Source organism: Amblyomma mixtum, chromosome 2 (genome assembly GCF_055824585.1).
Source record: "Amblyomma mixtum isolate Tamu chromosome 2, ASM5582458v1, whole genome shotgun sequence".
Classification (NCBI taxonomy): Eukaryota; Metazoa; Arthropoda; class Arachnida; order Ixodida; family Ixodidae; genus Amblyomma; species Amblyomma mixtum.
In genome coordinates, this window is record NC_143013.1 from 80,777,221 (window position 1) to 80,789,629 (window position 12,409).

The 12,409-nt window shown below is 47.2% G+C and overlaps 1 protein-coding gene across 4 annotated transcripts in view; it reads left to right on the forward strand.

Moving 5' to 3' along the window:
- LOC149359864 (metabotropic glutamate receptor 5-like) overlaps positions 1 to 12,409 on the forward strand; it is a 469,646-nt gene that overhangs the window by 386,876 nt on the left and 70,361 nt on the right. For all 4 annotated transcript variants that reach the window (XM_089571977.1, XM_089571976.1, XM_089571974.1 and 1 more), the window contains one exon: positions 9,715 to 9,961. In XM_089571977.1, coding sequence (XP_089428103.1) covers positions 9,715 to 9,961 — 247 coding nt within the window. The remainder of the gene's footprint in view (positions 1 to 9,714; positions 9,962 to 12,409) is intronic.

Consider the following 12,409-nt stretch of genomic DNA (forward strand, 5'->3'; position numbering starts at 1 on the left):
TAACTCAGTCATTCACTCACTTCATCACTCGCTCACTCACTCACTCACACATCTGTTCACTCTCGAACTCACTCACTATCACACGCTCACTCACTCTCCATTCACTCTTTCTCTCATTCGCTCACTCGCACACCCACTCACTCAGTTCACTCTGTCTCATTCACTCACTCACTCACTCACTCACTCATTCACCTGCTTTCATATCGCTCACTAATCTAAAAACCTCGGGAAGTCCGGTTTTTCTGCTTACAGCGCGAGTTTTGCACAGGGAGTCATCCCAGTTTCTAAGAACCTGAAATGAAGGATATTCCTTCGTCCTGACGAAAATAAAAAAAATGGAAAAAGGTTTGGTTTGGTTTATGGGGTTTAACGTCCCAAAGCGACTAAGGCTATGAGAGACGCCGTAGTGGAGGGCTCCGGAAATTTCGACCACCTGGGGTTCTTTAACGTGCACTGACATCGCACAGTACACGGGCCTCTAGAATGGAAAAAAGAAACCAGAACATGTCGTTGTCCCCGGTAATCACTTTCAACTACTTTATCTTTACTTCAACACTTCTCCGCCCTCGACAGAAACCCATTAGAGTCCTAGCGGAACGCGATGGCGTTATTCGTGGAGAAAAAAATAGATAAAGGCAAGAGTTATATATCGCACGATCCAGCCTTCTCATATAAGCATTCGTTTCCTGATCGCGCGAAAGAACGACACGACCGTTTCTTGGAACAAGAGATCTAGCTCATTTTTATCCTTTCTCCCGCTACTTTTTTCTTCAATTTCTGTGTGATACTCTGCATGAGAAAAAACGGGCACGCTTAACAAATGAAGGAGTCATAAAGAAGACCGAAGAGACATGCGCGGGGGTGCCGTGCCTCAGTCTCTGTTTCCGCTGTGTCAACAGCCAGCTCGCGCTTCTCGCTACAAGCCCATCTCTGCCTCTGAGCGAAGCGGCGCTTCCAAGAGCTCATTTGTCTCCGTGTAGGAACCGCGAGGTGGCGACGTGTGCGCATTATGCGCGGTCTGCTCTCTGACTTCACTGACGCGTTACTTCCTCCATTTTCGCATCACAAAAGCAAAAAAAAACGGCAGAGTTAGAAGCAAAAAAAAGGGCTGCTCCTATACGACCACCTCCCCAATGTGCCTCTCAAGAGGGGTGTAGTTTCATGCATCACTCTATACAGAAAGGAGTAACAAGGGAGTGAGCTGTCTTCTAGTGCACACCCTTTTATAAAAGAGTGTGCACTAGAGGCGCTAATTCTGTCCTGGTCGTCACGTCGAGCATCAACACTCTCAACACGACTGCGCCTATATAGGAGTGAAAACAGAGTAAGCTGTCCTCTAGCGCACTCTTAAAGAGTGTGCAAATGGGAGTAAAGAGGGAGTAAACTCTCCTCTAGCGCACACTCTTAAAGAGTGTACATATGGGAGTAAAGAGGGAGTAAACTCTCCTCTAGCGCACACTCTTAAAGAGTGTACATATCGGAGTAAAGAGGGAGTAAACTCTCCTCTAGCGCACACTCTTAAAGAGTGTACATATCGGAGTAAAGAGGGAGTAAACTCTCCTCTAGCGCACACTCTTAAAGAGTGTACATATGGGAGTAAAGAGGGAGTAAACTCTCCTCTAGCGCACACTCTTAAAGAGTGTACATATCGGAGTAAAGAGGGAGTAAACTCTCCTCTAGCGCACACTCTTAAAGAGTGTACATATGGGAGTAAAGAGGGAGTAAACTCTCCTCTAGCGCACACTCTTAAAGAGTGTACATATCGGAGTAAAGAGGGAGTAAACTCTCCTCTAGCGCACACTCTTAAAGAGTGTACATATCGGAGTAAAGAGGGAGTAAACTCTCCTCTAGCGCACACTCTTAAAGAGTGTACATATGGGAGTAAAGAGGGAGTAAACTCTCCTCTAGCGCACACTCTTAAAGAGTGTACATATCGGAGTATAGAGGGAGTAAACTCTCCTCTAGCGCACACTCTTAAATAGTGTACATATCGGAGTAAAGAGGGAGTAAACTCTCCTCTAGCGCACACTCTTAAAGAGTGTACATATCGGAGTAAAGAGGGAGTAAACTCTCCTCTAGCGCACACTCTTAAAGAGTGTACATATGGGAGTAAAGAGGGAGTAAACTCTCCTCTAGCGCACACTCTTAAAGAGTGTACATATGGGAGTAAAGAGGGAGTAAACTCTTCTCTAGCGCACACTCTTAAAGAGTGTGCAAATGGGAGTAAAGAGGGAGTAAACTCTCCTCTAGCGCACACTCTTAAAGAGTGTGCAAATGGGAGTAAAGAGGGAGTAAACTCTCCTCTAGCGCACACTCTTAAAGAGTGTACATATCGGAGTAAAGAGGGAGTAAACTCTCCTCTAGCGCACACTCTTAAAGAGTGTACATATCGGAGTAAAGAGGGAGTAAACTCTCCTCTAGCGCACACTCTTAAAGAGTGTGCAAATGGGAGTAAAGAGGGAGTAAACTCTCCTCTAGCGCACACTCTTAAAGAGTGTACATATGGGAGTAAAGAGGGAGTAAACTCTCCTCTAGCGCACACTCTTAAAGAGTGTACATATCGGAGTATAGAGGGAGTAAACTCTCCTCTAGCGCACACTCTTAAATAGTGTACATATCGGAGTAAAGAGGGAGTAAACTCTCCTCTAGCGCACACTCTTAAAGAGTGTACATATCGGAGTAAAGAGGGAGTAAACTCTCCTCTAGCGCACACTCTTAAAGAGTGTACATATGGGAGTAAAGAGGGAGTAAACTCTCCTCTAGCGCACACTCTTAAAGAGTGTACATATCGGAGTAAAGAGGGAGTAAACTCTCCTCTAGCGCACACTCTTAAAGAGTGTACATATCGGAGTAAAGAGGGAGTAAACTCTCCTCTAGCGCACACTCTTAAAGAGTGTACATATGGGAGTAAAAAGGGAGTAAACTCTCCTCTAGCGCACACTCTTAAAGAGTGTACATATCGGAGTATAGAGGGAGTAAACTCTCCTCTAGCGCACACTCTTAAATAGTGTACATATGGGAGTAAAGAGGGGGTAAACTCTCCTCTAGCGCACACTCTTAAGAGTGTACATATGGGAGTAAAAAGTGATTAAACTGTCCTATAGCGCACAATCTTTAAGGTGTCCACTAGAGGACAGTTGACTCCCTCTTTACTCCTGTTAGCGAAGCTCCCGATGCAAGGCGAACACGCGCAGCGGAAGAAGCGCAGTCGCCCGGCAACCCTGGGCGACGGGGCGACCAGCAACCCTGTGGAGGAAGACGAAGAAGCAGACGCAAGATGGACGGTGCACCGTACGCACCCATGTAACCACTCTTAACTTAACCTTGTTAATAAACATTTGTTCGAAAAAGTAAAAAGGCATCCTGCTGTTAATTCGCGCCCCAACACGAGATAAAGCCTATGCTCCCATATAGGCGTATTCGTGTTTTACTGTGGACGGGACGGCACCAACCAGGAATGAGTTCGCGCACCGTTAGCACATGAAGATGAGTGTAAACTGTGTGGCGCCTCTGATTTGTCATCATCGTCATCATCAGCCTGACTACGCCCACTGCAGGGCAAAGGCCTCTCCCATGTCTCTCCAATTAACCCTGTCCTTTGCCAGTTGCGGTCATTGTATCCCCGCAAACTTCTTAATCTCATCCGCCCACCTAACTTTTTGCCGTCCCCTGCTACGTCTGCCTTCTCTTGGAATCCACTCCGTTACCCTTAAGGACCAGCGGTTATCTTGCCTTCGCATTACATGCCCTGCCCAAGCCCACTTCTTCCTCTTGATTTCAACTAGGATATCATTAACGCGCGTTTGTTCTCTCACCCGCTCTGCCCGCTTCCGATCTCTTAACGTTACACCTATCATTTTTCTTTCCATAGCTCGCTGCGTTGTCTGATTTGTAGCATTGTCTAAATTAAGTGTAGCTGTAAGCAAGGGCTACCCGTTAATTACAAAACCTAATAGCGTGTGAAGAGAATTGTAAAATGGCCCTCTTTCCTTACTTAATTCCAACTCCAGGCGTCACTGCAAGCTTTTGAAAGAAACACTGTGCGGCTGCAATCGCTCTGCATTTTGTTTTGTTCCTCCTGTAAAGAAAGAGAGCGAGGGAAGGAGAGGTAAAGAAAAGAAGAAAAGTCAACTGCCACCCTGTTCTCCTCCTCCGCGCCAGCAGCCCACTCGTTCTGAAGCGGAAATGCTGACTCGGAAAAGTGGCCTCTGCAGCAAGCTTAACTCCGTCGCATTGTGCCGGTGTCCAGAGCTGCCTTGTCTTTGCGATTTCGTTTTTTGCATCGCGCTGTTGTTGGTGGTGGCGTGGTGCTGCTTCCGTTCGTTTCTATAGAGAACGTCGCGCGCAGTCGTCGCCCTCCCCGCTGCCAACGACGACGACACTTTATGGCTTATATACCAGCGTTTGTTTAACCGTTGTTCCAACTTATCCTCTCTGTGCTGATTGTCCTTCTTGCCCCCCTCTCTCTCTCTATTTCGGTTTCTTCTCCTCTCTTCTCCCGCGCGAGTTTCTGAAATCTTTTCTCCCCTCCATTATCTCTCAATGCTGCCACCAGACGGCAGCTCGCAAGATGAAGAGCAGTGGTCCGGGCCCCTGCTATTGTCGGCTCGGAGACCCGGTCATTGTTCCTGGCAGTAGCGCTTCTGTTTTCTTTCCTTCACATTCTCTCTGTCTGATCTCTTTCCTTCCTCCAGACTCATTGCTTCTGTTGTTCTTTCCCTGCCCTCATTCCTTGCATCTGCCAAGTATAAAGTAGCCGTTGCGGTGGGCCCAGCTCCCTAGCCATCCTTAACTTCTTTCCCACCATCCAGTCACCCCCCCCCCCCCTCCCCTGCCCCCAAACTCCCCCTTCAGCCTGCTCTTGGTGTCCACTGCTCTGACTGCCACAAAAAAAAAAAAAACTGTTATTGTTTTCTGCTAGCCCTCCCCCTTCCCAGTCACCGGCCGCCTTTGCCGCGTGACGACTTTCCGGTTTTTCTAAGCGTGCGTCGAACATAAAGCCGTTTTTTCTGACGCCCGTAATCGTTATAGTTAGCCTCTTGGTTGAAGCTTGATTTGTCACTGTGTGACAGAAATCTGAAAGCTCTCCCCGAATACGCTTTGATTTTGTGTTGCACACTTTGCCGAGTGAATGACGGGCAGGCGCGCAATTCCGAAGGAGTGGAGAAGTTGCTAAGTTAGATGCTGCATTGACGACCTCTATATCTAACGCAAGACGGTTAACTTTGGCTGAATAAGCGCTCAGCGTCCTCTATTCTTCTTATGACCTTCTTTTTTGGGTGTAGGTGTAGTACCACTATAGCAAAGGCGTCGTTAGGAATAACTCCATCTCTTCCTAAGTGTGCAAGCACTAGTATTGAATGTACCACAACACAAACTGAACGTCCCCCTCCCCCGCCCCCTCGCGTTCCGAGTGTTCGATAATGAGTATGATCTTGAGTTACGCTGTGTGCCTGGGGTAGGTCTGGGGGCGTCTAGAAGAGAAAATAATCAATGAGCACGTTGAAAGAAATTCTCAAACAAACAAAATACTGCAGAAGCCACTGTGCTGATTATCTATGAAGTGCGAGAGCATTCGGGATCATACCCAATACGCAACTCACTGTGAATACGACGATGCATTGGGAGTATCTCGTAATGTCGATCTTGTACACGCTTGAGGTCCCACTTAAAGCGCTGTCTATTGCACAGACAGGACATGGGAAAGAGACCACAACAGATGCCATAGCTCACGCTTCTACGACCGTAGACAGAGCCAACTCGGCGGGCTACACTGCTGTTTAAACGACACAACCGCAAGAGTATTCGACCAGGAAAGACAGCTCACGTCGATACCTGCAGCGTTCTGCATTGGAAAAGGAAGGTTTCGGCAGTTGCAGAACGGAGCCGCCCATTCACTCGGAGCAGGATTTTAGGCGATGACAGCAGTTGTCTGATGCCGGGCGCCCACGTCTGCTTGAATGACACCCTCGGCTATCGTGGAGTTGTTTGAATAAAATCTCTCTGTCTCTTTTTGACACAGACGCATGCTCAAGGACTCAAGTCCTATGCTTAATTTATTGCTTGTATTGCTTTCATAAACACTCTATTTCTCCCTATTTTTTCAACGTTTACGCATCACTCGTCCTCGAATTCCACAACATTGAAAGGTGAACAGTGAGCACTTCGTTTTGTTCGTTTAGCCGACAAGCTACGCCACCTAGCGAGCAGCGACACAGAACTCTCCAGGCTTGGTGGAAAGCCTGAAAAGGGACAACGGTGTCAGCAGCGACGCGTTGAAAACACAAAAAAGCAAACAAATAGAAAGAGCAACGAAGATACAGCAACAAACCAGCGGCACCAGCAGCCGCGCTCCGCCGCCAAACCGCTCGTGGAAAGGCGTTTAATGGACCGACGGCCGCTGTCTTTTCTGGCCCCGGGCCAACCGTCGCCGCTATACGGCTGAGATCGTGCTGCTATGGCCGCTCGCTTGGGTATACCTACTGGACCCGAACGAGCCCCCTCCCCCACTCCCCTCTCTTCCCCCCCATCCTCCCACTTTCTCCCTATCGTAAAAATAGAGACTTGCTGAAAGAAAAAGACAAAAGAGAAGAGAGACAGAGAGAGCGAGGAAAGATACGCGACCGCGTTTTTAGTTGATTTCGGTGTGACCAGCACGCGGGCAAATCTTCCCCGACCTCTTTCTCGTCCTTCTTCTCCTCCTGTACCGCACCCTCGCCCGTTGGAGGAGGACCCACAAATCACAGCGGTGTGTCACCGCGCTCGCCTGCGTAGCACCGAGAGAGAAACCGTATATATCGAGCAGTGCACTGTTGCGTTACACGATGACAGTTCTGGGGCTGTCTCTTGCTGGGCAGGTCTTTGTTATTTCTTTGCTCGTCGCCGATGTCGTCCGCTGCCGTCGCTGCAGGAAATCTTTCCGTGTATATGTTTTGAGTCGCTCGCGACGTCGCCGTCGTTGATGCCGTTGTACAGTCCCCGGTCGTCCTCTTGGCAGAGTTACAGCCTCGTCCCTTCAAAAGCACTTTTCGTGTCTGAGACAGCGCAGGTTAGTTGGCTGGCGCCTCGCAGCCCCTCCCTCGTCGCACTTTTTTCTTTAGCTCTCCTCTTTCTCTGTCCCTCTCTCTCTCCGTTTATACAATATGACATGGATGTACCTGACAAAGAACCTCCGTACCCTGCCACCCCCCACCTCGAAAAGAAATTGTCCGTCGAAGATGTCGCGGCGCTGCAAACACGAAGTTAAAAGTCTGCCCACGCGAGAACGAATTCTAAGCGCTGAGGGGGACAGACCGAGCTGTATAAGTGGCCCCCCGAGATGTTACTCTTTCTGACGCTGTCCGAGAAACGGATGCTGCGGTACAGCGACAGAATCGTCGTCGTGCGACACTCACTGTGGCGCCATCTGGCGGAATGACACCTAATTATTACGCCGCGTTTCTATTGCCTGCACTCCGATGCGAACAACGTTGCTAAAGCCTGTCGCGACTAGTCTCCTTCGTTACTGCTGGATTTTAATATCTGAGACGTCTCTCTCCCTGGCGAGACAGGCAGATAATGGAGGATATAAACGCGTCTATTATGTTCGCGAGATGACTTGAATATTTCGAATGCGTATCATTGAGCGATTCTGGCTTATAAATTACTTCTTGTCTTTTGCATTTCTGCACACATGAGAGACAGGTGCGCAGTAGCGTGAAATGCGGCGCCACAATGAACGCCTCGTAGCTTAAGGGCCTTTCTGACGTGACAACGTGATTCCAATGTGCCCTAAGCCCTTAGCCATACTGGGCTAGCTTAGATTTTGTGCCAGCATTATCCTTACAGACATCACTGAAAGACAGTTGTCATAATGAGAACGTCAAAGGGAATCGCGATGCTAGACGTATTCCCGACACCACGCAGTGTTCTTTTACAAGGCATGCGTTCGTCCTTAGCAGTTCGCCCTCCACCAAATTCGATTCCAAAGCTTTCTAAAAACTTGTCTCATAAATTGCGACCTCATTTTGACTGACGACCTTTATGTCGTTAAAGTTCTCACCATTTATCAGAAAAAAAAAAGAGGAAAGCTGTTTCAATCAAATTTTTATTGCTTCTTTTGTAGTTCTTTCGCGGTTCTCTCAGCTTTGCGGAGAAAGCGACACGGAAACTGTGCCAGAATTGGTGTTGCCGCTTTTCAATGCGCGCTTTAATTTTTGGCTTACGCTTGAGATTGTGGTGTTTTTTTTTTTAAGTAAACCATACGCACTGCATTGTAAAGCTCCTGAGTTAAGAGAGCGACGTATTATATTACAGTGTCTGTGCAAAACGTGCTATAGTTTGATGTGTATCCTCTCGAACTATTGTCAAATACAAGCCGAATCAGTTGTAACGCAGTTAGCCATTGTTGAAGACACTATGGACATTACCCTACACTCACAACAGAAGGAAGCATTAATCAAAAATAATTAAACGACAATCCTAACATCTGAAAATTACAGAGCAAGCCGGTCTTTCAACCCCGCCCCCCTATAATGTTTCTGATGGATAAGGTCAATAAGCCAGTGAAATTCCCCGCATCTTCAAAGGTTTTTTTGCTGTCCGAACGCGCCAAGCCGGGTTGGCGTTGAACTGACGCTGAATCACCCGAGTAGTATACCATTCTGGATCGCCAGTATCTTCGCATAATTCCACTTCCAGTTTCTTGAAAACGTTAAAGCTGACGCCTAAAAAAAGTTTTAAAAAATCACTTTAGGACCGTATTCGTAACGTGCAGCGTTAGCAGCTAAAAAGGGCGGCAGAAATGGTAGGATGTTCTTCATTGCCTTCGATGTAATTTCTTTATCCCTTACATGTGCGGTATTGTGATGTATTAGCTATGTGCTCTGCACTCACCCTTTTCTCGTACTTCGTTGCTTAGGTGTGTTGATTTGCCGCTGTCTTCTTAATGCTTGTAGATAGCTCATGTACATACAACATCGCATCGTTGGAATAAATACCATGTCGGAAAAAAAGTTGTAATAGCATAGTGCAGTGTCCAGCGAAGCTGATCTGTTCGCGCCGCCACGGGTTCGAATCCCAGTCGCGACAAGGTTTATTTTATTTATTTAATCAAGGTCAAGGCCAATGCAGACATGCAGGACAGGGCAGAGCAGGGCAGGGAAGGGTAGGGTAGGGTAGGACAGAGTAGGGTACGGTAGGTAGGGTAGGGTAGGATATGGTAGGGTATGGTAGGGTAGGTTAGGTTAGGTTAGGATAGGATAGGATAGGATAGGATAGGATAGGATAGGATAGGATAGGATAGGATAGGATAGGATAGGATAGGATAGGATAGGATAGGATAGGATAGGATAGGATAGGATAGGATAGGATAGGATAGGATAGGATAGGATAGGATAGGATAGGATAGGATAGGATAGGATAGGATAGGGCAGGGTAGGGTTGGGCAGGCAAGGCAGGACAGGTCTTTATTCCACATACTTGAGGGGGAGGGCAAAAGCGACGCATAGCCTGACGCGGCCCATCCGTCTAGTGCACTTGACACAGCAACACAAGGATTACATAGTGATAGAACAAGTACAATTTTGCAGATGCAAATATTACAGTTGTAAAATACCAATACGTGTTAAGATGAGGAATGAGGTTCCAAAAACAGCTATTCTATCATTGTCTTTCTCGAGTTGCCTCTGGTGCCTCACCCGACTCGTCTGTTTCTCTCTTGCGTGTGTTGCGCAGGCAACTACGGCTACAACGGCATCGATGAGTTCACCAGTCGCGCCAAGGACGCCGGCATCTGCGTGGCCAACTCGCACGCGATCCCGACGGACGCGGACGACGAGGACTACGACAACGTGGTGCGCAGCCTGGACAAGTTCGGCACCGCCCGGGTGGTGGTCTGCTTCTGCGAGGGCTTCACCGTGCGCGCACTCATCAACGCCACCGCCAGGCTCAGGGTGGCCGGCAAGTACATCTTCTTCGGGAGGTGAGTGGACGTCTTCTCAGCCTGCGTTGTCGCTGGCTTCCGAAGTTCCTTCGAATAGCTTCGGTCCCCTGTCTGGGATCCTGTCGGCTGCGCCAGTCACGACTACTCTCTCTGTCCTCTGTATTATTGCGAAAACAATACTACGCTAGGTTTTGAGCCTTCAGCGTGGTCCCGGCGGTAGTCACGTTTGACCTTGAGACGACCTCAAGTTTGATGACGCGTGGAAGGCTCGCGTCTGTGACGTCATACCGAGGTGAAATCTGAGCTACCAAGTCGGTTCGTCGGCGCGGTCCCAGCGGTAGTCACGGAGCGCCGCAGATCCCAGGCAGTAAGAGAGGGGACTGCGTTCATTTCGAGAAAAGGAAGGGCGTCTTACCAATTCTGTGGTTTAGTGGACACCTTAATAACACTTTAAGCTAATTTCGGCGTTCAGTGATGCGCTGACATAGCGTTGTAGACTGCGTTGATTTGGAGGAAAGGAAAGGCGTCTTACCAACTCTGTGGTTTAGTGGACACCTTAATAACACTTTTTGTTAGGTGATGATGTTGGCGTGAGGAACATTACTCCCCTCGGCGAACCTAGCTTAGGTGCCTTACGTTCTGAGAACGAGAGAGAGCAAATCTTATTCAAGCGAGGCATGAGACGTCTGATGAGGGAGGGTAAGAGGAGAAAGTTGCGAAGAAAGTAAAGACTTAGTAGCATTTTTATCGTTTTCTCGACCATGGAATGAAAGCAGGGCTTAATTGAGCGAAATAGATGTGGAGAGTAATCGCAAGCAAAATTAGATATCGCGCATCGCCTTATGCGTACACTCTAAAACGAGTTTTGAATAGGTTCCAGCTAGTGAAATGAACTCAAGGGAATCTTTTAAAGAAAATTTCTGCTTGAATAGGTGGAGGTTTGTTCCAGATGCGCGTCTATAAAATATGTGGAACAGCGCTTGCGCTGAATTTAAAAAGTTGTATGACAAGCAGTGTTCCACATACGTATTTCTGGACCACCGTTTTGCATGTAATAACGGTACAGTCCCAACGGTACCCAGTCCACTTGTACTCGCTTCCATGTTGTGTCATACCACGCCAGAACGTCTTTACAGTTAAAGAGTTATGTATTAATTATGGTAAATGCCTGCACTACCGATAACGATCGGCGCTTGAAAAGGCCAGAATTGTTAAGTGCTTGGCGAGCTTTGTGTAAAAGTAACATTTGATTTTCCAATTAAAGGCTGATCAGTTGAGTTACTCGCAGCAAATGCTTTACAAATTTCGGTGGAATTAGAGGAGGAATTTGGAGGAACTGAATAGTGGTTAGTTGCTTTAACCCACTGTCACGCAATAACCATTGCGCGGAATATCTGCCCTCTCTGTGACGCTTCACGTATAATGCGAAATGGCGTCTAGCTTCGCTGCCGACACGGCGCAATATAGCATAGTTCGTATGAAATGTACATTCTGAACAGAAAGGTAAACTGGGTGGTTTAAGAAGGCGGAATAGTAATCAGGGCTGAAACAACATCTAAGTTGTAAATTTTTTTCATATCTTAAGCGTTGTATTTCATTTCTGGAGTGCTGTAGCCCGGCACCAAAAATTTATATACCGAAACAAAATATCATAATTCTGTATTCTGCAACTGACACAAAACTCAACGCAGACGATGCAGAGCCCTTACAGTAAAGAGTCTGTGAAGCATTTCGTCGATTGCGCAAGTTTTTCGTACTTTTTAGTTGAGGAGCAGTACCACAATGTAGAACCAGCTTTAGAATGAAAATTGCGTCCCATTTAAACATTGTAAAGCATGTGGTTCACATAGTTAAACTACGTAATTCTTCTAGGGCTCGAGATAGGTTTAAAATCAAAATTACAAAACTTGAAACTTTTCAGATTTTGTTATACTTTGTCATATAAAGCATTTGACCTACTTGTCTAGATCAAAATTTTGCTTTGAAAAGTTAGTAATTTGATTTGCATTTATAGATGCAACGTTGTAAATGCAGAATTATGTAGCGCGTGGGATTTTACTTTTTACACTTGCTCGTTTCCTTTGTGCATAACTTTCCGCAGCAGGTAGTGCACTGTAATGGGATCAATATACTTTACGCAATCGGTTTGCGATTATGAAATGCCTCGTTAGTTTCGGAAGGCAGAAATCGCCCAGAAATGTGCCCCAATACCAAAACATATAGAATAATATATACGAGAGAAAAAAACAACAACCAATTCAAAAATTGGCTGGGGCTTAGCAAAGGATAAGCCTAGATAACTCGAACCGAAAAGCTGCGGTGATCCGCGATAAACACGCGCTTGCGACGAACGTCAAAAGATGAAGCATAGCGCGCAGCAGCGTGCGCCTGTTCTATGGGCAAGCGCGCCTTACATACCCCTCCTTTCAAGCGCGCACTGCGCATGGCTGCGGCGAAAGGTCAAACGGTGGCGAGGAGGAGAAGCGG